Source organism: Cucurbita moschata, unplaced genomic scaffold, assembly GCF_002738365.1.
Source record: "Cucurbita moschata cultivar Rifu unplaced genomic scaffold, Cmos_1.0 Cmo_Scf00016, whole genome shotgun sequence".
Classification (NCBI taxonomy): Eukaryota; Viridiplantae; Streptophyta; class Magnoliopsida; order Cucurbitales; family Cucurbitaceae; genus Cucurbita; species Cucurbita moschata.
The window spans coordinates 835752-856765 of NW_019268532.1; the positions used below are offsets into that span (position 1 = coordinate 835752).

General features: G+C 36.6%; 3 protein-coding genes and 1 long non-coding RNA gene across 7 annotated transcripts in view; 1 reads left to right on the top strand and 3 right to left on the bottom strand.

The window, feature by feature from the left end:
• LOC111454199 (auxin-responsive protein IAA9-like) overlaps positions 1-2798 on the bottom strand; it is a 4328-nt gene extending 1530 nt beyond the window's left edge. Inside the window, exons 1-5 of one of the 3 annotated variants that reach the window (XM_023095568.1) lie at positions 2612-2798; positions 1208-1658; positions 911-1095; positions 604-830; positions 323-464 (exon numbers count right to left, since the gene is read on the bottom strand). In XM_023095568.1, the coding sequence (XP_022951336.1) occupies positions 323-464; positions 604-830; positions 911-1095; positions 1208-1621 (968 nt within the window). In that variant the 5' untranslated portion in view covers positions 1622-1658; positions 2612-2798. Of the gene's footprint in view, positions 1-322; positions 465-603; positions 831-910; positions 1096-1207; positions 1676-1778; positions 1896-2611 lie in introns of those variants that run through there. The other 2 variants (XM_023095569.1, XM_023095570.1) reach the window with 2 other exon arrangements.
• A 3803-nt stretch (positions 2799-6601) lies between these two features.
• On the bottom strand, positions 6602-7785 carry LOC111454462. Its single transcript, XR_002712426.1, has 2 exons — positions 7595-7785; positions 6602-7499 (listed from the first exon to the last, which is right to left on the bottom strand). It is a non-coding gene; the product is annotated as an uncharacterized LOC111454462 (long non-coding RNA).
• Positions 7786-9110: 1325 nt separating this feature from the next.
• LOC111453960 (transcription factor bHLH93-like) lies at positions 9111-11003 on the bottom strand. Of its 2 annotated transcripts, none has more exons than XM_023095198.1 (4): positions 10347-11003; positions 10018-10161; positions 9739-9906; positions 9111-9350 (listed from the first exon to the last, which is right to left on the bottom strand). In XM_023095198.1, exons 1-4 carry the CDS (start codon positions 10986-10988, stop codon positions 9282-9284), a joined length of 1023 nt encoding a protein of 340 aa, XP_022950966.1. In that variant the 5' UTR covers positions 10989-11003; the 3' UTR covers positions 9111-9281. The 2 variants fall into 2 exon arrangements, with proteins under 2 accessions (XP_022950966.1, XP_022950965.1); XM_023095197.1 differs by having other exon boundaries at positions 10000-10161.
• A 7811-nt stretch (positions 11004-18814) lies between these two features.
• Positions 18815-20170, top strand: LOC111454601. The gene has a single exon (XM_023096100.1). It carries the CDS (start codon positions 18815-18817, stop codon positions 20168-20170), a length of 1356 nt encoding a protein of 451 aa, XP_022951868.1.
• Positions 20171-21014: the final 844 nt, after the last annotated feature.

Here is a 21014-nt window from a genome sequence, read left to right on the forward strand (position 1 = left end):
TACAAAAAAAAAAAAAAAAAAAAGGACGGATGAACGCTCATAAGAAGTATTAAACCTAGCAACCTCTTCAAACATTATCATCCTCCAAAATCTCTCCACCCCTCTAAAAATTCTATCGTTTCTCTTCAGACATATACCCCACAAAACAGCAAAAAACAAAAAGAACAAAAAAACAAAAACCAAGCAATACAAGCAATACAATTCAGAGAGATTTCTTGACTACTTCACGTGCTATATGCATTCTAAAGAAATAAAGGTCATGATTACACATCAGAACATGTAACAAAAAAAGAAACCAACAGTTTTGAACTGTATAACTTACTCCCAGGGGACATCACCAACGAGCATCCAGTCAGCATCTTTATCTTCGTATGTTAGAACATATTCTGAGCCATGAAGAAGATCTTTCAGCTTGCTCTCACTCATTTTCTCCACGCCCAGAGCTCCATGAGCTCCATATTGACCTGCTCAATACTGAAACAACAGTAACTAGATCCATGCAAACTAGACAGGAAATCTTAAAAGATCAGTTGTAAATTTAACAACATTATTTTCATCACATGACAGATTTTTCAATCAAATAGAAAAGTTCAAATAGCTCACCTATGGTAAAACAGCTGAACATTTTCTCAAGGGCAGAAGACAGCTCCTGGTATGCAGAGTAATTCCTCAGATCTACCTTCCTCAAATAAGGAGCACCATCCATGCTGACTTTGATAAAGAGTGCACCAGGCATTGCCTTCCCATCAACTTCATCATTGTTCTTTGAAGTTGTAGCCAATGTGTTCTTCCTGAAAGATCTTATGGGTGGCCAACCCACAACCTGTGCCCTGCAAATGAAGCAGATAAGATACCATTTCGCCAAGTTGAGGGAAAAGTAGTACCTGTGTTCTTCCTCTCTCTAACTTACTTGGAAACAGGTGCGCTGGTATTGTTATTTGCAGTCTCATTTTGAGATGGCCTGGTTTCACTATTTTCTTGAGGCCTCTCCTGTACAACCTTTTGCGTAGATGCCTCTTTCACTTTTCCCATTTGACTTCCAAGGTTCTCCAGCAAAGAACCAGGTTTCAAACCTAGGTTAGAGTGATATTTTCCCTGCACCAGATTCGATTGCCTTTAGAATTAAGACTCAAGGACCAGACATTAAATACTGCACTGCTGCAAGTGTTTCACCAAAATTTTAAAAGATAAAAAGACTCAATTTCACCTCAGAGAATTCGTTCATAGCATCTGAAAACCCTCTTTTGTTGCCGGAGACAACAGCCTTATGTGGTGAAGGATAGAGACCATCATTTGATGGGTGCAAAGGAAATAGCGGTTTCTCATCTAGTTGAGACGAGTTACGCAAACTGATTTCTGAATCTCTCTCAGGGGATTCAGATCCAGGAAGGCCTAGCCTCAATTCAGTAGCCTTAAGATTCAGCAAAGGTTTGTTCTCATCAGACTTTGTGGCAGTCATACAGCTCTCCTCTGAAGAAGAATCAGATAATCCCATGTAATTACGCTCTTCAAATCCCAAATTGTTTTGACTGACACTCTCCATAGTGTTTGAGGAAGCCAGCAGAGTGACATTGCTGCGACATTCCTCCCCCTCCCCAACATCATGTGGTGGTGGAGACATCAAAATTCCAGAATGACAAAGCTCACGATCTTAAAACCTGTAGAAAACAGAACACTACGAATATTTCAATTTCCAATACAAACACAGATTGTATGGATTTTCCTGTTCTTTCTACTTTGTCATTCAACCAGATTACTAGACTATGAGAAACTCGAACCATCTTGCGTAGCTACGAGATCACCAACTACTTTGAAGCATAGTGAGAAGTTCATTAAGAAACAGAAACGTTTTCAAGATAGCTAGAAAAGAACAAGCTACAGAGGACAACGTTCAGTAGACTGAAACATAACGTAATTTCACATATAGCAACATTTGGGACACAAATCAAACTAGGAACAGTCAACCTAAATTATTTTCGTAACAGTAAATAATTTTGGATCCGCTGCAAACAGCCACGCAAAAAGAAAAAGCATCAAAGCTAAAATCAATAAATCTACGAACCGGAAGACAAAAATGGACCATGTGTGCAGTCGCCAGAATCAGTGCATTAAAATCACAGGTATAAATAGAGCCAACAGCAATCAAAAGATTAAAAAAAGTATATAGATATTCGTTTATTGGTGACTGTTCAGCACGTTGAAAAACAATCGACAGACGTCGCAGATCTTAAATTCTAAAATTCTTCAGATAAAATGAGAGGAAAAAAGTAAGTAGAAGGAGATTCAGTCTAGCAAGCAGCACATTAGTCAAAACAACACAGCAAAACAAAAATCGATAAGTTCATCAACCAAATAACCTCCTCCTCCGCCACCTCCAATTTTCTGGCTCAGAAAATAAGAGATTCATACACAGTCTAAGCTCAAAGAACATAGAAACAGCAAGAAGAAGAAGAACACTAACATATAATCATCAAAACTAACACAAACACAACAAAAAAGCCAAGAAGGAAAAGAAAATCCGCTAATAAACCACAAACAAAGCAGAATCAGCCTGAGAAAACCTCAGACAATGAAAAAATCAAGAAGAAACCGTAAAATTAAACGTCTATACCTGAATAAATCTGCAGATCAGGAGGTTAAACAGAAAAAACAGTAGCGATTGAAGTCGTTGATTCTGAACAGCAGTAGCAGGAGAGAAGCTAAAGGTTAGAGAGAGAAAGAGAGAGAAACTAAGGACCCTCCATTTGGCGCAAAGCAACAAAAGCCTTTTGGTGTCCGATGTGAAACTCAATGCATTAAAAACTACTTTTAAAAACACACACACAAATTTTACACTCTCTCGGACTTCTCCATCAAATTACAAATTAAAAATTACAAATAAAATCATTCTCCTTTTTCTTTATTTTCTTTTCGTCCTTTTAATTAAACATTATTATATTCTTCCCCCATTTTTAAAGAATTTTCAGGGAAGCAACTTCCAACGGCTCAGATTCTCCGACATTTTTAATCCAAAGCCGTTCATTTTTCCTTGCCCGTACACAGACAATACGGTGCGTTTGGATCAATATATTCGCAGCTAAACGACGTCGTATCCACAGCATAAATATAACATAATTCTCTTTTTTTTTATACGGCATAGATATTAGTATCGAATCCCTAATTAGTGGGGTGGAATTTTATACCTTTTTTTAATTTATTTAATTATATATTTTAATTATTTCCAGTACTTTTTGTACCTTTCCTTCTATAAATAAAATATTTAAATTTTAAAATAAAATTAATTATGAAATTGAATATTAATGAGTTAGCTTAGGTTAGGGGTTGCGCTTTTGAAATTAAATATGAAATGAGAGATGTGCGGGAAACGGCGCCGTGTTATGTGGATCGTGTTAGCGCTGTTTAGGGAAAGACAAAAGGGGCATTATGGGCACATCAAAACCTACTGTACAAGATGCCAAACAAATGGACAATACCAATCTTGCCCACAGTGGTAAAATTGTCATTTCACTGTAAATCAATCAATCAACCAATCACTAACTACCAAATCTCCGTATCACACCCCTCCAAACATGCTATAATGTCTCGTGTTGGTTTGTGAGAATAGTATTCACTTTTAAAACCAAACCATGTCGCAAGGGACGTATGAAAATACCGAGCCCATCAGATGTCAAATCCTAAAAATGGGACGTGTGTCGACAAGAACAGCCAGATGAGGGAGACTTTCATGATCGGTTCAGAGGGTCATATGGAGACTTTGACTGAATTAATAGGGAGAAAATTTTCGATGAAAGGGCAAAAGTGGAAATTATAGATGTAGTTATCTCGAAGACTCACCTTTTGGCGACTCACTTCTCTGATTTTGGACAGCTATCTCTCGAGCCTAAGTTTAGGCTCGTTCTAGAGAGAGAAAAGGAGCGTGTGATGATTAGGAGAAAGAAAACAAGCATTTTGGCTAAGCTCAAAGGTGTTAAAAATTCAACCAACCAACCCCACTTATGACATTAAATAAATAAATATTTATTTATTTATTCAAATAAAATTAGAATAAACCTATACTTTTAATCCCCAAGGGAACATAAAAGAGCATCTTTCATGGATTAAATTTGGATAATACCCGAAATACCCCTCTCCGAGGATTCCACCAATTTCAAGTTGACATGCACATTGCATGATATGGGCCCACCTGTTCCCCTTCAAGGGTATAAATGGAAATTCACTTCATACCTTGCCGAAAAAAACAGGCTCTTAATAGGAAATTATAAAATTGTTTTTTTTTTTAATTACTGAAAATATAAACCACTTCCACGCCAATAGAATGCCGACATTAGTATGAAATTTATTAAATAATTTAAACATAATTATAAAAATAAATGGAGAGGAAGGGTATATTGGTAATTTTTGGTTAGGGAGGAAAATGAGAGGAGAGGGAACAGCGGAGGAGCAAAGGAAAAGCAATATGATGCATTTGGGGGACAAGAAAGCGGCTTTTAGTTTCACTCTGCCGGCTTCGCAACGCGACTACGACTCTCCCACTCTTCCACGCGCTCCATTAATTATTTTCCTTAAATTAATTAAAATAATTATAAAATATTATTAAACGTGTTTTTAATTTTTTAGTATTAATATACGTTTTAAATCAGAATATAATGAAAATGTTGAGGAGAGTGAGGAGCACGCGCGGATGCAAAGAAGTGGGGGAAGGTTGAGTATTTAATGGAGGATCATTAACTGCCACTGAGACTGTCTCTGCACGCTTTGCTCCTTTTTTCAAACGCCTAAACTTTGCAATTCATGCCCCCATCATTTTTAATCTTTATCATTATCCCCTCAAATTTCGCCCCAATTCCAGCTTTTCTTATTTAATTAATTCTCACTTTAGCCCCTAACTTTCTCTCTTATTTCATTTTACTCCTCTCTATTTTTAATACACAATAATATTAAAATATCTTATTATATTAATTTTATTCGTAACACTCAAACCCACCGCTAGCAGGTATTGTCCACACCCTTATAAATAATGTTTCGTTCTCCTCTCCAATCAATGCGGGATATCACAATTCATCCCCCTTCACAGCCTACCTTTCTCGCTAGCACTCGTTCCTTTCTCCAATCGATGTGGGATCCCCACCAAATCCATCCCCCTTCGAGGCTCAACTCTTTACTTGCACACCCCACCTCGTGTCTATCCACTTCAAGGAACACCCTCCTCGTTGACACATCCCCTGGTGTCTGGCTCTAATACCATTTCTAACCACCCAAACCCATCGCTAGCAGATATTGTTCTCTTTGGACATTTCCTTTCAGGCCTCCTCTCAAGGCTTTAAAACGCGCTTGCTAATCTATAGGGTGGAGAATCTTCGTCTATACGTGTAATGAAAAACATAGTATGGATATATTTTTTCTACTAGCTAAATAGGGATGGGTCGAGAATTATATTTTTCGTCTCCATCTCCGTCCTGCCCATCCCCACAAAATGATAAATTTTGTGGAGATGACGATTGAAATAGGAGGCCCGTCATGTTCCACCTTGTGGGCATCTTTTAAGTTAGATGTATATTATTTTTAATATAATCTCTTGGAATAGTTCGGGAAGATATATATATTTTTTATTTAAATAGAATTAAAAAGAAATTATATTCCTAGCAAATTACCAAAATATACGAGACACCCAAAACCAAATTGAAATTTTAATTTGAGTTCCATATGGGTTTGGATGGGGATGGGATGGGACCATATTGTTGGCCATTTTGAAGTCCAAAAATGGTTTGATTAGTGGAATTATTGTATGGAATACGACCCTTTTGTCGGAGCACGTGCAAGGCCACGTGCGGAATTTGTTTTTTTATTTAATATTATTTTTGCTTGTGGAAGAGGAATACTTATCTTATCTATATTTGTTCTTTGTTGGAAATTCCTTGTTTTTTTAATATATCGATAAAATAAATTATTAAAAGAAAAATATTTGAATGACTTGTGACTGTCATTTTTTATAAATATTGTATGCGCGGAAAAATAAAAATATATTTATCTCGATCATAAAAAGAAAATCGACGGGCCATCGTAAGAATGTGAGATGTCACATCGTTTGGGGAGGGGAACAAATTATTTTTTTATGTGGAAATCTCTCTCTAATAGACGCATTTTAAAACTGTGAGGCTGATGACAATACGTAACGGATCAAAGCGGACAATATCTGCTAACGATAAACTTAAACTGTTACAAATGATACTAGAGTCAGGCATCGAGTAATGTGTCAATGAGGATGCTAGGCCCTAGGGGATGTATTGTGGGATTACACATTGGTTGAAGAGCGGATTGAAACATTCCCTTACGTGGAAACTTCTCTCTAGTAGACACGTTTTAAAACTGTGAGTCTGATGACAATGTGTAACGGATCAAAGCGGATAATATCTGCTAACAGTAAATTGAGTTGTTACAAATGGTACTAGAGCTAGGCATCGAGCAATGTGTCAATAAGGATGCTAGCCCTAGGGGATGAGATTGTGAAATTACACATTGGTTGAAGAGTGATCAAAACATTCCCTTACGTGAGAACCTCTTTACAGCAAACACATTTTAAAGCTGATGACAATGCGTAACGGATCAAAGTGGACAATATCTACTATCAGTAAATTGAGCTGTTACAAATGGTACTAGAGCATGGCATCGAGCAATGTGTCAATGAGGATGCTAGGTCCCGGGGGATGTATTGTGAGATTACACATCAGTTAAAGAGTGAATCAGAACATTCCCTTACGTGAAAACCTCTATACAGCAAACACGTTTTAAAACAGTGCATTGATGACAATATTTAACAGGACCAAAGTGGATAATATCTCTGAATAGTATCAAAATCAACCGTTGAGCAGTGTGCCAACAAAGATGTTGGGTCTCAGGGGATGGATTAGGGATCGAAACATTTCTTATGTTGAAACCTCTCACTAGCAGACATATTTTAAAATTCGTGAGAATGGTGATAATATATAATGGATCAAAACATATAATATTGAATTTTGGGTATTACAATACCCGCACCAAGACGTGTGCAAGCGAGGACATTGGGCTTGGGTGAATTGTGAGTTCTCATATCGGTCGGGAACGAAACATTCAAGGTGTGAAAACCTCTCATTAACAGACACGTTTTAAAACGATGAGAACAACAAGTAACAAATTAAAACGCAGAATATCTACCAGCGATGAACTTGAATCGGTAATAGCAATTTAATATCGAACTCGATTATATGCAACAAAAAAAAAAAATGGAAGACAAAGCCGAAGAGATAAGTTATACCTGCGTGTGCGCGCGCGCGCGCTGCAATCTGGCATGACATCCCATCCATCACCACCACCGTACCTTCTCCGCTCATTTCGCCTTCCTTTTCTCTCAGACCAAACGACAAACACTTTGTGCGCATGCACGCAAACCCCTCCCCCCTCTCTTCGCGTGCGCGGCCACCTATCTGATCCCATTCCGGAAAGCATCAGCGCAACCTATGCGCCTTCATGATCGGATCACGACCGAATCCACGCAAGAAACCCTAAGGAATCGGAATCGGAATCGGAATCGAAATCGAAATCGGAATCGGAATCTTACCGGATTGCTTTCGTATTGGTTTCATCTTCTTCGTCTTCGGAGGCGTTTAATTTGTTGTGTGTTAGATGAAAAGTTGAAGAAACAGAATCCGAAATCTCGGCGCGTTTTCGTACGATTCTCCATTTCTGATCTCTCACTGCAACGCCTCTGATTCTTCTGCGAATAAAACTACTTCGACTCTTTATTTTGATTTTTTTTTTAATTTTTATATTTTATAACGTAAAAAAGATATGATAAAACAAATAAATTTATTTGTGAAAATAGTATGTACGGACTTAATTTAAAATACAAAATTAATTATCAATTTCAATTTATATAAAGCTATTAATTTTAAAATAATCATTAATAACATACTTCAAAATACTCACAAAGTAACATAAAAAATAAATTGTATTAGTGCTATTTTTTTTTCAAAAATTATGTATTTTTAAAATATAGTATTACTTAATATTTTTTTAACTTTTTAAAACAGTTAAAATGTAACTTTTTAAAATTTTATTTATTTTTTTATTTATTTTTGACATACTATTAAAAATGGAAAGTATTTCTAAAATAATGTATTAATGACTTTCCAAAACTAATATTTATAAATTTCATGCATTTTTTTTAATGAAAAAGATGGTTTGATAATGATGATAATCATTATACTCTTCTTTCTCAACTATGAACTTTATTTATTTATTTATTGACTTTGTTTTTATAATTTAAATCATTTTATTTTTATTTTTATTTTGGGTGCTTCTTTTTTAATGACTATGTTCTTTCACGAGTGTTTATTAAAATAAAACTTATTTTTCTCTCCTTTTCCCAAATCTCATTAAAATTTTCCCATTTTTCAATCTTAATTATTTTTCATTTTAAAAATTATTGTATAATTTTTAACATCTTTTAGAGGTTTACTGTAACAACCCACATTTGTAGGGGAGAAAAGCACTTCTGATAACGAGCCAAAGCAACGTGGGGTTGACGAAAATACGTAACGAGCCAAAGCGGCCAATATATGCTAGCAATGGGCTTGAGCAGTTACAGTTACTCGTCGATCATAAAAATAATATCAAAGTTTGTCATAACTTTTTGTCAGCTGGTTTGACCAACGATTCAATCGCCTTGGACAGAACCAACCGGTGACTGCAAAGTTTATCATATTTGGGCTTTCGGCGTGGATAAGCCCACTTTATTAATGGGCTTTTCAAGGCCGGAAATCTTCTTTAGGCAAAATTTATTTCATTATATAATATTTATTTGTTTCAAATTCTAAATTTAAAATTGTAATTTCTTAATTTTTGGAGCTAATATTTGTTTTTATTAATGCGATTAAATTCATATTTTTTAAAAAAGGATAAAAATTAAATTAGGTTAATTATCTATCATTAGATTCCATTATTGTTTCTTTATGCGACAAATTATGTAACCACATAATTAAAAAGTAAAAAAAAAAAAAAAAAAAAACCCTTTTGAATAATTAAAACGTTAAAAATAATTAATTTTAGATGAAAATAGGCAGAAAACTGAAAAATTAGAAAAATTAATTAATCATCCCACTTGAATTAAAATTAAGAAATAGGGGTTGGGATGAGAAAATTGCAAACCTCACGAAATTACAGAGATTTGCTTACTAATTAATTTCTAATTAGGAACATTAACATAATTTTTTTAGCAGAAAAAAAAGAAATAAAATAAATAATTTCTACAAGCAGCTTCCTCCATAGCCTGCATTTCTAAATAAAGCTTCCTTCAATTCTTCAGGCTTCAGTTCCTATTTTCAAGTCAAAATTAATTATTAAACAAATTAAATCCATTTTAGAAAAATTAAAATTATTATAATAATTACAAATTATAGGCACTAAATTTACAAATTTAGTCAACCAATAATAAAAAAGGAAAAAATATATAATAAATTATATAAAATATTCAAACAAATAAACATATTATTCGAATTCTATTATTTACATGAATAAATTAATTTATCTAGAAATGCAAGTTCGTATATATTAATAAACTGACCATTTAATTAATTTGATCATATACTTTTGAAAGGACCTGAGGGGAAATTAATGGAAAAATGGAGGACTAAACTGAAAATTGACAAGAAATGATGAACAGTTAGCCGAAGATGGGGGAAAAAGGAATGAAGAAGCAATTACCTGCGAACAAGTGGCTTGCAATGCGAAGTCATTGAAGCAGCTGATTACACAGTGTTGAATCTCAAGCCCCAATGCTTCGATCGTATTCACCGTCGATAACAGTAATCCTGGCTTCGCCGCACAGTAAATCTCGATCCTCGTGTTTCCGTTTCTGCTTTCCACCTCAAACTGCACGCCAACGATTTTCCAAATCAGTTTCACAGCAGCAATAATGAATCGAGTGTTTTTTTTAAAATCAAAGCCAAAAAAAAGTAGTGTTACTTTTGGTGAATTTCTCACTACGAATTCGCTCGGTTTTGTGTCGTGGAATGAATTCCTAGTCGTTTGATTTGTTCGATCCATTTCTCTTTGCAGATTTCCGATCTTCTCCAGCAATTCTTTCATGTAATCTATTGCATCTGCTAGAATCGCAGTTCGGTCCATCTGTTCAAATACCAGAAATCGGTTTCGATTCAAGTCTCCGAGATTGATTTCGAGTTTTAATGGCAACAAAATTAATCTCTGGAATTTCGGTTTCGATTCGTAGAGATTAATTTCGGTTTCGATTCAGAGATTAATTACGAGCGTTTCTGGAATTGAGATTCGTAGAGATGATGTTTGATTTTTACCTTGCTGATCTTAGGAACGATGGATCTGAGCATTGAGAGGCGATCGTTCAAGCGCTTCCTTCTCCTTCTTTCAGCCATCAGATTCTTCGACGGTTGGCCTTGTAATTTCTTCGGTCCGTTCTTCCGTTCGAGAGCGCATGTTCCAATGTTGAAAACGGGGAGTTCTGGAGACTGATTCGGCTCCGCTTTGCAAGCCGATTGAACATGAACCGCCTCCATGTTCTGAATCTCGTTTGCGAGAAAACCTAATTCCTCTTCCTCTTCTTCTCCCTCCACATTCGGACGCTCTGCTTGAAATGGCAGAGGCGCGGCTACTTCCATGGCGGCGTAGGCGGAATCGGCCATTTCTGGAACTGAGAACTCGTTTGCCAAAGGATGATAAAATTCATCCAGGTTCTGAGTCGATAGAGGTTCCGATGAAGAATTTGGGTTGACATTAGAAATGTTCTGATCAAAACAGTAATCGAACGCCCAAGCATTGAGATCGGTGATTTCAGTTGGAATGGCGTCCCAATTTGCTTCTCTTCGTAGAGCCATCAACTCCTCTAAGAAGCCGTGTTCATCGAGCTCCATCTCTCTCTCAGCCTCAAGCTTTCTCTCTTCCTCTCTAATGGCGGTTTTTCTAAAGTACCTGGACGGCATAGAAATTGCAGCGGATAGAGTTTATATATATAGGCACAAGTGAAAAGGCCTAATTCTTTAATTATGTCAAAAAAAAAAAAAATCATCACAATAATTATATCTCTTTACGATAAATGGACGTGTCTTTTAATATTTATTTAAAGCTAATTTATTTTTGTCCCTCCAATTTTTAAAATATTTAATTAATTATTTTTGTTTAATAGATTAATAAGCACAAATTTTAAAATAATATTTTTCTCTTACAAATTTAAATATGTGAATTAAATTATCTATCAAATATTTAATAAGCGAGTGTTTAATAGATTATAGACATAAATTTTAATTTAAAAACCAATAAATTAAATTTTTTTTTCAGAATTTCAAATATGTAAAGTAAAATTGGCCATCAAAATTTTAAAATATTTAAGAGAAATTTTAATTTATGGATCAAAATTTTAATTTTAAAAAAATATATATCAAAATTATATATATACGGGGTTCTATGGTCGGTCCGCGACCCCTGGATATCGAAGGCGTCCTTGGAGTGATCTCGTAGTTCCTACGGGGTGGAGATGATGGGGTCGGTCCATGGATTTTCCTTCCTTTTGCCGCATTTCGCTCAAAGGGTTGAAGGGAGATAGTGCATCAAGTTGTTCGCAAGGGCCAACTTGATCCTCCTCTTCCCCAAGGATCCCAGATGAGGGAACCCTAAGAGAGCCGCCAACTCCAACTACCGTCCACGTACGATCCATACTAGATCTGACCACTGCCCATTCTACCTCCTCTATGTTCTTGACAGCCCATCTTTATCTCAGTAGAGTCTTTCAGTGGCTTGTTTCGATCCTCTTCCCCATTACTTAGAAAAAGTGAGCCACCGGTTCATGTACAAGATACTATATATATATTTTGAATATAAGTGAATTCGCCCTCCAAATTTAAAACATTTAATAGGTTTATAAATTTAAAATTTACAAATTTTTTATTTTAAGAAAGGTTTATTTTTTAATATCTTTAATTTTATTATATTATTCTTTAATAAAAAGTGGTAAAATCATTATATTTTCAATACAAAATTAAATTTTAATTTAAATTAAAAAGAAAAAATGGAATAACATAAATACCCAAACACAAGGGACAATGGATAATTAAATCTTTTGTCGTATTTAGATATTTGGGCCCTACTTGGAATTTTAATTAAAGTATATAATTATATAATTAGGTCCTGAATTTATATTGTTTTTTTTCTCTTTCTAATTCACGTGCTTAATGTACCAGAAATAGGAAAATATAATATAATTTATTAACGCCTAACATGCAAACAAAAAACAATGCACATTCTTATGCCCAACATTAATTATTGTACCTTTCGTAATCATTTATTTCATTTTAAATCCTATATTTTCACTCACTTAATTTCATAAAATTAATTTAAAAAATAAATAACAAAATTACCCATTAGCCCCCCAACTTTACGAATTTTATAAACCAGTCCTTTTCAAACCGAACATTTTCTTGTGCAGTGCTCGCCGGAAATTGCCGGCGTGTGGCTCTGTCATTTTCATTTTGAAAATGTTCATGTTAGATGAACACGACTCTCCACAATGACATGATATTGTCCACTTTGAGCATAAACTCTCGTGGCTTTGATTTCAGCTTCCAAAAATGTCTCGTACCAATGAAGAGAGTATTCGTTAATTATAAACCCATGATCGTTTTTTAAATTAGCCAACGTGGATTTTTCATCCAACCGTTCTTCCGTTCTTGTGAGAAGGGTTCAACAAGGAAAGGGAGGAAAAGGGTAAAGAATCTTTTAAAGCCAAGATATTGACACTTTTACCCTACGTGGGTGAAAGTGACAAAAAAAAAAAAAAAAAAAAAAAAAAAAAAAAAAACTTTTATTATAAAATTTTTTAATTTATAAACCAACTCGAGATGGACAAAATAAGTTTTATTATAACGGTCCAAGCCTACCGCTGATAGATATTGTCTTCTTTGGACTTTTCCTTTCAAACTTTCCGTCAAGGTTTTTAAGACCATTTTAAAATCGTAAGCCCGACAACAATACGTATCGAGCAGAAGTATACAATATTTGCCAGTAGTGGGCTTGGACGATTATAAATTGTATTAGAGCCAGGACCGGGACGGTGTGCTAATGAGGACGCTGACCCCTAAGGAGGGATGGACTGTGAGATCCCACATTGGTTGGAGAGGGGAACTAGGACTAGGCGGTATGCCAGCGAGAACGTTGACCCACAAGGGGTTAGATTGTGAGATCCCATATTGGTTGGAGAGAGTAACGAAACGTTTCTTATAAGAATGTGGAAACTTCTCCCTAGTAGACGTGTTTTAAAAACTTTGAAAGGAAACCCGAAAGGAAAAGCTAAAAAATGACAGTATCTGCTAACGAAACCATTTTTACATAAATCGAACAGGGTCAGCAACCATTTTTACATCTGAATTTAACAGCATATACTCAAACTTTCAGAATTTGTAAACTGAATTATTGCGTTCATAAATTAGATCAACGATCAAAAGTATTTTTTGTAAAGCGTAAGTAAAAAGTCATAGTAACAGTAATGTACTCTCGGAATAAGACATGGTTACGGCAAGAAAGTACCAAAAGCTTGACCTAAAGGAATCTAATATTCACATGCTATAGCATACGGTAGTGTCATTTTAAGCTTAGATATTAACTTTTTATCAGAAAGGTCGAAGAAAAGTATGGCCATACCTATGTTGGTGCTATTATTTAACTCGGGAGAGGCAAACCCTTACTTTCTAGCTCTTACTTCATTACGTTTCGTCATCGAAATAATTAATTATGAATTTTAAATATTTTATTTTATTTTATAAAAAGAGTAAAAAAAACCATTTTAATCATTTAATAATAATGGAATAGGTAAATTAATTAAATTAAATTAGAAATAAAATAATAATTTTGTCGTGAAAAAGAAAAAGAACACAAAAAGAAACTAATAACTCGGATATAGAAAGTGACATGGAGTTCTTGTTGGGACACGTGGCTTCTGTTGAAGGCTCGACTGCTTCCGACTAATTTTTCTGTTTTAAATAATTAATAAAAAATGCCACATTTATTTATTTATTTCTAATTTAATAATTTATGTCGTTTAATTGATTAATAAAAGAAATTAACTTTTAGAAATTTAAATAAACGATATTTTATAAATTAAATCATCTTAAATGCCCCATATAAATATTAAATTATTTTAAGATAAATTCCAATTATATCCCTGATCCGAACGAACCGATTCGAAAAATTATAATTCAATAATATACTTAATTTTCTCATTTCGATCGAGTCCACTTCATAATCAAATTGCACTTCCTTCAAACAAGTGGCAAAAAGTTGGCAGGAGATTTGCAGTCCCTTTCCTTTCTAACCTTGTCACGATACGACGCTTAAACTCGAAGCTACGATCAGACCCAATTAAATTTCACAAACCTATTCAGTTGGGTCGGGTCCTATCTGACTCGACACGAGTAAATTAATCTTAATAAACAATATTACACCGTTTCAAAAATAGTTTTTTTTTTTTTTTAAAAAAAAGAAAAATAATGAGACAAGAAGTGATTGAGTTGAGTGATCACATGTGAAGAGGGAAAGGGAGACAAGAGATGACTCTAGCTACAATTTACAATGCCTAAATCTAATGCATCTACCCTACTATTATCTTTTCTTAATTAATCATTAATATCCTAATTGTAATTAACACCCTAATTATGGCTAACTAACGGATAATTAGGTGTGTTTATGGGTCGAGTTGGGTTCGGATGAAATATCTTTTGAATTCAACCTAATGGTTCGGTTTATAAATTTTTTAAATAATAAACCCAACTCAGCTCAACTGGATTAATTGGTATTGTCTTCTTTGGGCTTCCTCAAGGCTTTAAAACACGCCTGTTAGGAGAAAGTTTCCACACCCTTGTAAAGGGTGATTGTGTCTATCCCCCTTCGGGGGATAGCGAGAAGGCCGGCACAGTTTCCACACCCTTATAAAGGTTATTTGTGTCTACCCCCCTTCGGGAAACAGCGAGAAGGCCGACACATCGTCCGGTGACTGGCTCTGATACCATTTGTAATGGCCCAGATCCACCGCCAACAGATATTGTCCTCTTTGGGCTTTTCCTTTCGAGCTTCCCCTCAAGGCTTTAAAATGCGTCTGTTAGAGGAAGGTTTCCACACTCTTATAAAAAGTGATTTGTTCTCCTCTCCAACCAATGTGGGACATCACAGATTCACACGAGATTCCACGTGTCTTGCAAAGAGTAAGCTAACGATGCTCGGAGTAACTTAGTGGTTGGTTGAATTACCAAAAACACCCTAGATTAGTTAGAAGGGAAGCCTATTTAAAGAATGAAACAAAAATAAGCACAAAATTAGAAAGAAAACTTGATTAAGAATTAGAGTCAAATAAGGACATGAGTGGATCACGAGACCCCAATCCAATCGAATCCAACCCATAACCATCAGAGAGAGGGACAAAGACCCTACAATTGCAGGGCTCTCCCACAAACCAAAACCGGGGTTTTCTCTCTCATCGATCAAAAGTGGTTTCATTAGATGTGGGTAAGGGAAAGAAAACCAGAAACCGGCATTTTCTCGGTCTAAAATGTAGAGAGAGAAGTGTCGTCTTGTAGTGGGTTGTTTGGATATGAAGCAAGAAAGGGGTGGGGGAGGTGGGGGATCCAAGTTCCTAGAGCTCTGATTCATGAGCAAGAGAAGAGAGGTAGCTACAGTTTAAAGTGGAGCTTTTTGAGGGAAAGTGTAGGGTTGGGTACCCTATATTTGGCGTTTAAGGACAAGGTTGATAATGCAATGGGAGTTGTTGAAGCTTCTTGTGTTCCTTCCTCCTTCCACCCGTCTATTCAACTTTTGCGAGATCCTACGTCGGTTGAAGAGAGTAACGACCTTCGTTATAAGGGTCTAGAAACCTTATTTTAGTAGACCCGTTTAAAATAACCGTAAGGCTTATAATGATACGTAACAGACTAAACTGGACTGTATCTACTAGTCTTGGGTTTGAGCTATTACAAATGGATGGTATTAGAGCTAGACATGGTGGTGTGTTAGTGAGGACGCTGGGCACATAAGTGGATTGTGAGATCCCACGTTGGTTGGAGAGAGGAACGAAATATTTGTTATAAGGGTCTAGAAACCTTTCTTTAATAGACCTGTTTAAAAAAATCAGGAGGGTTATAGTGATACGCAACGGGCTGAAGTGGACAGTATCTACTAGTGTTGGGTTTGAGCTGTTACAAATGGATGGTATTAGAGCTAGACATTGTGGTGTATCAGCGAGGACGCTGGGCACCTAGGTGGATTGTGAGATTCCACGTTGGTTGGAGAGAAGAACGGAACGTTACTTAAAAAGGGTGTGGAAACCTCTCGTTAGTAGAGCTAGGCCCTAAGGGGAGTGGATTGTGAGTTCCCACGTTGGTTGGAGAAGAGAACGAAACATTTCTTATAAGAGCGTGGAAACCTCTACCTATTAGACACATTTTAAAAAACTGTGAGGATGACAACGATACGTAATGAGCTAAAGCGGACAATATCGACTAGGGTGGACTTGAGTTATTACAAATAATATAAGAGTCAAACACCGAGCAACATGTCAGCGAGGACGTTGGGTCCCTAGATGGGTTGCAAGATCCTACATTGGTTGTAGAAAAGAACAATTACTTAAAAGGACGTGAAAACCTCTCTTTAGTAGACGCTGGGCCCTAAGAGGGTGGATTATAAGATCTCACACCGACTGGAGAGGGGAACGAAACATTCCTTATAAGACCGTGAAAACCTCTCCCTATTAGACGTGTTTTAAGAAACTGTGAGGATGACGACGATACGTAACGAGCCGAAGCAGCAATATCTACCAGCAGTGGGTTTGAGTTGTTACAAATGATATAAAAGCCAGACACCGAGCAATGTGCTAGCTTGGACATTGGGTCCCTAAGTGGGTTGCGAGAAAAGAACAAATCATGACTTAAAAGCGGCAATATCTACTAGCGGGCTACGATCTTTGCCTCGACACTCAACTAGACCTTCGCCCATTTCTTTCGGGCTACGCATAAAGTTTTGACCTACTAATTTAATACACCATTAAATTATTATTATTATTATGTCTTCTTTAGTTTTAAGTTTAACGTGGTTTTGAAGGCAGCTCAAAGAGGAATATATTATGGGTAGGAGGCATCCATAGATAGAAACAAAAAAACCCTAAAAACCAGGGGCCGCTACATTTTGACTCTAATATATATTTAAAAAAATAAATAATGCCCCAAAAATAAAACATTAATTAATCTAAATTTTTTTAAAATCCATGCCTCATGTTTGCTTCTGAGCCATGTGCCGTTTGAATTAGAGCGAGCGGGAGGATCGGATGACTAGGAGGGACTTATACTAACAAGATGCACCTTTCTTTTTTGTGGCTTAATTATAAGACTTTTATAGTTAAACGTGCTCTACTTGAAACGATAATATGTTGGGTGACCTCCTAGATATTTTCATGGAATGAATGTGAGTGAATATAAAGTATCCTGAAAGGACTCGTGTGGGTTCTGTATGACAATATCACAAGGAAATGTGAAATTTTTAATTTTTAATTTTTATTTTTTGAAATCGGCTATTGATAACGATTGGTAACAAATAATTGACTTTTAATAATTGGAAAAAAAAAAAAAATATATATATATATATATATATATTATATATTTTGTACGACTAAGTCCTTGAAATTGTTGAGGGTTTTTCTTTCACGGTGAGTTATTTTATTGTTCATTTTTTAAATAAGGGGTATTTTGGTAATTTTAACTGTATAAACTTTTGTTATTTTAATTGGGCCATTCTTCTTGTTAGCCCGCCACAACTTCTCGGTTTTTGCTCCTAGTGGGCTTACAGTCTCGGAAGTATCCAGCCCAAATTTCGTAACGTGACTGAAAAACAAGTTCGGCCCAATATCAGGCCCAAGCCCAATATTAGGCCCAATCCCAACGCTCAGGTGGGCTACGCTTGGATTAGCATATAAATAGCTCACAAAATTTTCATTTTATCTAAACAAAATATCCATAAATTTCAATATTACTATTAAAAGAGTCCAAAAATACCCTTGGGTTTTCAAATTTTTCATTAATACCTTTAAAAATTTTAAAATTATTTTAACATTTTTTAAAAATATTCTAAAATATTTTTACGGTTTCAAAAATACTCATAAACTTTTTAACATTAAAATATTTTTAGATAATTGATGGACAATTTTCATCTCAATAAAATTTTTAACTTCTTTTTTAAATAAAGTTAGGAGATGTTAACGTTATTTTAAAAATTTTATAGAATTTTTTTTAATGTATTTTTTAGATAAAATTATTTTTGAAATACGATTTTTTTTTTTGAAATTTTAATTATATTAAAAAATTATTAAAAAAAATATATGTTTGGTCTTTATAGTACTAATAAATATTTAGTTTTAAAATTAAAAAGCCATTCTATATTAAGTGAGGGTATTACCGACATTTCACATTTTCCAAATCAGAAATCCGCACAAACATCGCTGTCAAACTACTTGCCGTCCGCGCGCCTTAACGGTGGGACCCAACTATATGAGTCTGGTGGGCTCCACAGGAGCCGCAACTCTTACGCGCACGCAACCTCCGTCTCCCTTCTTCTTCCTCCTCGTCTCTCGGCCGTTACAGAATTTCCAGTTTCAGTTTCAGTTTCTCCCCCAAATTCTCTCATCATCTCCAATGGCTGCCAAGCCCTAAACCCCTCTTCTTCCTCTTCTTCTTCTTCTTCTTCCCTTTCCATATTCAAACATTCTTCAATTCTCCCTCCAATGGATAACCACTCCTATTCCTCTTATGCCGATTCCCGCGGCTCCTCTCCCCGTTCCTGCGAAAACCCCTCTTGTGATGATCCTTCCTCCAACCTTAACGCCGGAAATGTTCCTCACAACTACAAAGTCAAGTTCATGTGTAGCTATGGCGGCAAGATTCATCCCAGACCTCACGACAATCAACTTACCTACACCGGCGGCGACACCAAGATTCTTACGGTCGATCGTAATATCAGTTTCTCCACGCTTTCCTCCAGGTTATCCTCTCTCTGTGATGTTACTGTTTGTTTAAAGTACCAACTCCCTGGTGAAGATCTCGATGCTTTGATTTCTGTAACCAACGATGAGGATCTTGAGCATATGATGTTGGAGTACGACCGGTTATATCGTGTTTTGAAGCCTGCGAGGTTGAGGCTTTTTCTGTTCCCTTTAAATCCACCTGCCTCGACGATTTTAGGCTCCTGGGATACAAAATCGGATCGGCAGTGGTTTGTCGATGCTCTGAATTCTTCGCGGACTCAGCCTCTAGAAGATTCGTCGCCGCCTGTGGATGCTACTGCATCGGCATCGAATCCTGATTTCTTGTTTGGATTTGATCATGGCTACCGTTTGGTTCCTGGCTCTGACTTGAAGGATTCGACCGCCATAGATACCGTGTCGACTACGGCGGTGTATAGCGTTTCTGCGGGATCTGATTGTGGATCTGAAGACCGTCAGGTGGTCGGAGGACCTGTTGTTCTTCCGTTGGAGTTTCAGGACTTGCAGAGATTGCAAATGATGACTGAGAGAAAGAGCAATGAGACCAACTCCAAGACTTCTGCAGGCAATTCTCAACCTCCACCACCGGCGGCTGTTCCTCCGCCTGTACAAATGCCAGTACCTGCAGCATACTTCCCGGAGAGGCAAATGATCTCCGGTGGTTTTCCAGTGGCCAATGCTCCACCGATCGACCAGTCAGTATATATAATCCCCACTGCAGGGGGTTTATTTCAAGCTCAGACGCTCAGACCCATCAACAGACCAGTTGGGCACCAGCCTTATTATGGAATGCATGCCGCATACCATGAAGCCCAGGTTCACAGTTCGATGGCACCACAAGCTTCTCTTCAACAACCAAATGTTGGGGTGTACACCTCAGAAGGTTTTCAAATGATACAGCCAAAAATTGCGGTAAATGAGGCAGGTTACGCTCAGATTGCGTATGACAACACTGGCAGACATGTTTACTTTACCACAGCACCACCGTATCAGACCACGGCTCCGGTGGCGGCAAATGGCAGACCCAGTGGCGGTGGTGGAGGCTCGTACAATCCGGAGGGTAATACGATTAACCCTTCCAAAGCCTCTGGTTTATAAAATCATTTTTCATTGTTCTTTAGTATAATAAATGGGAGTTGTGGGTTTATGAATATGTATCGTCACTGCTTGATGTCTATATTGAAATGAAAAATGAAGGGATTTGCTGTGTTTAGGTAGCCATTTGTCCCTACTAATTTCTCATTTTTTGTCCTTCCTTTCGGTTGTGAATCACCCCTCCACAACGATATGATATTGTATACTTTGACCATAAGCTCGAGTCGTTTTGATCTTTTTTTATCTAAAAGGCCTCAAACCAATAAACCCATGATCTTCCCCTTAATTAGTCAGTATGAGACTCCCTCCCAACAATCCTCTCCTCGGACAAAGTACACCATAGAGCCTCTCCTCGGTCTATGTAGCCCTCGAACATCCTCCCTCCCAATAATTCCCAACAATCCTCTCCTTGAACAAAGTACACCATAGAGTCTCCCCTGGGTCTATGTAGCCCTCGAACAGTCCCCCTCCTAACAATCCCCAACATTCCTCCCTCGAACAAAGTACATCATAGAGCATTCTCTAGAGCTTATGTAGCCTTCGAACACTCTCTCTTTAATCGAGGCTCAACTCTTTCTCTGGAGTTCTCGAATAAAGTACACCGTTTATTCAACACTTGAGTCACTTTTGACTACACCCTCGAGGCCATCAACTTCTTTGTTTATACCACATCCTATAAATGCATGGTCTTCTCCTTAATTAGCCAATGTAGGACTCTCTCCCAACAATCTTCAACACCTTCCACCAAAAAAATCTGACCTCGAGGAACAGCGTTCCCTGTGTCCCCTCACTGTTCATGAGCCTTCTCCACTGTTTCTGTGCTGTAGAAACTCCGCAGGCCCTCCTA

Coding starts and splice junctions, on each gene's coding strand:
- LOC111454601 (XM_023096100.1), top strand. CDS start 18,815: ATGGATAACCACTCCTATTCCTCTTATGCCGATTCCCGCGGCTCCTCT.
- LOC111453960 (XM_023095197.1), bottom strand. CDS start 10,988: ATGCCGTCCAGGTACTTTAGAAAAACCGCCATTAGAGAGGAAGAGAGA. Junction 10,162..10,346: donor TCGTTCCTAAGATCAGCAAG/GTAAAAATCAAA, acceptor GTATTTGAACAG/ATGGACCGAACTGCGATTCT. Junction 9,351..9,738: donor TGCAAGCCACTTGTTCGCAG/GTAATTGCTTCT, acceptor ACTTGAAAATAG/GAACTGAAGCCTGAAGAATT.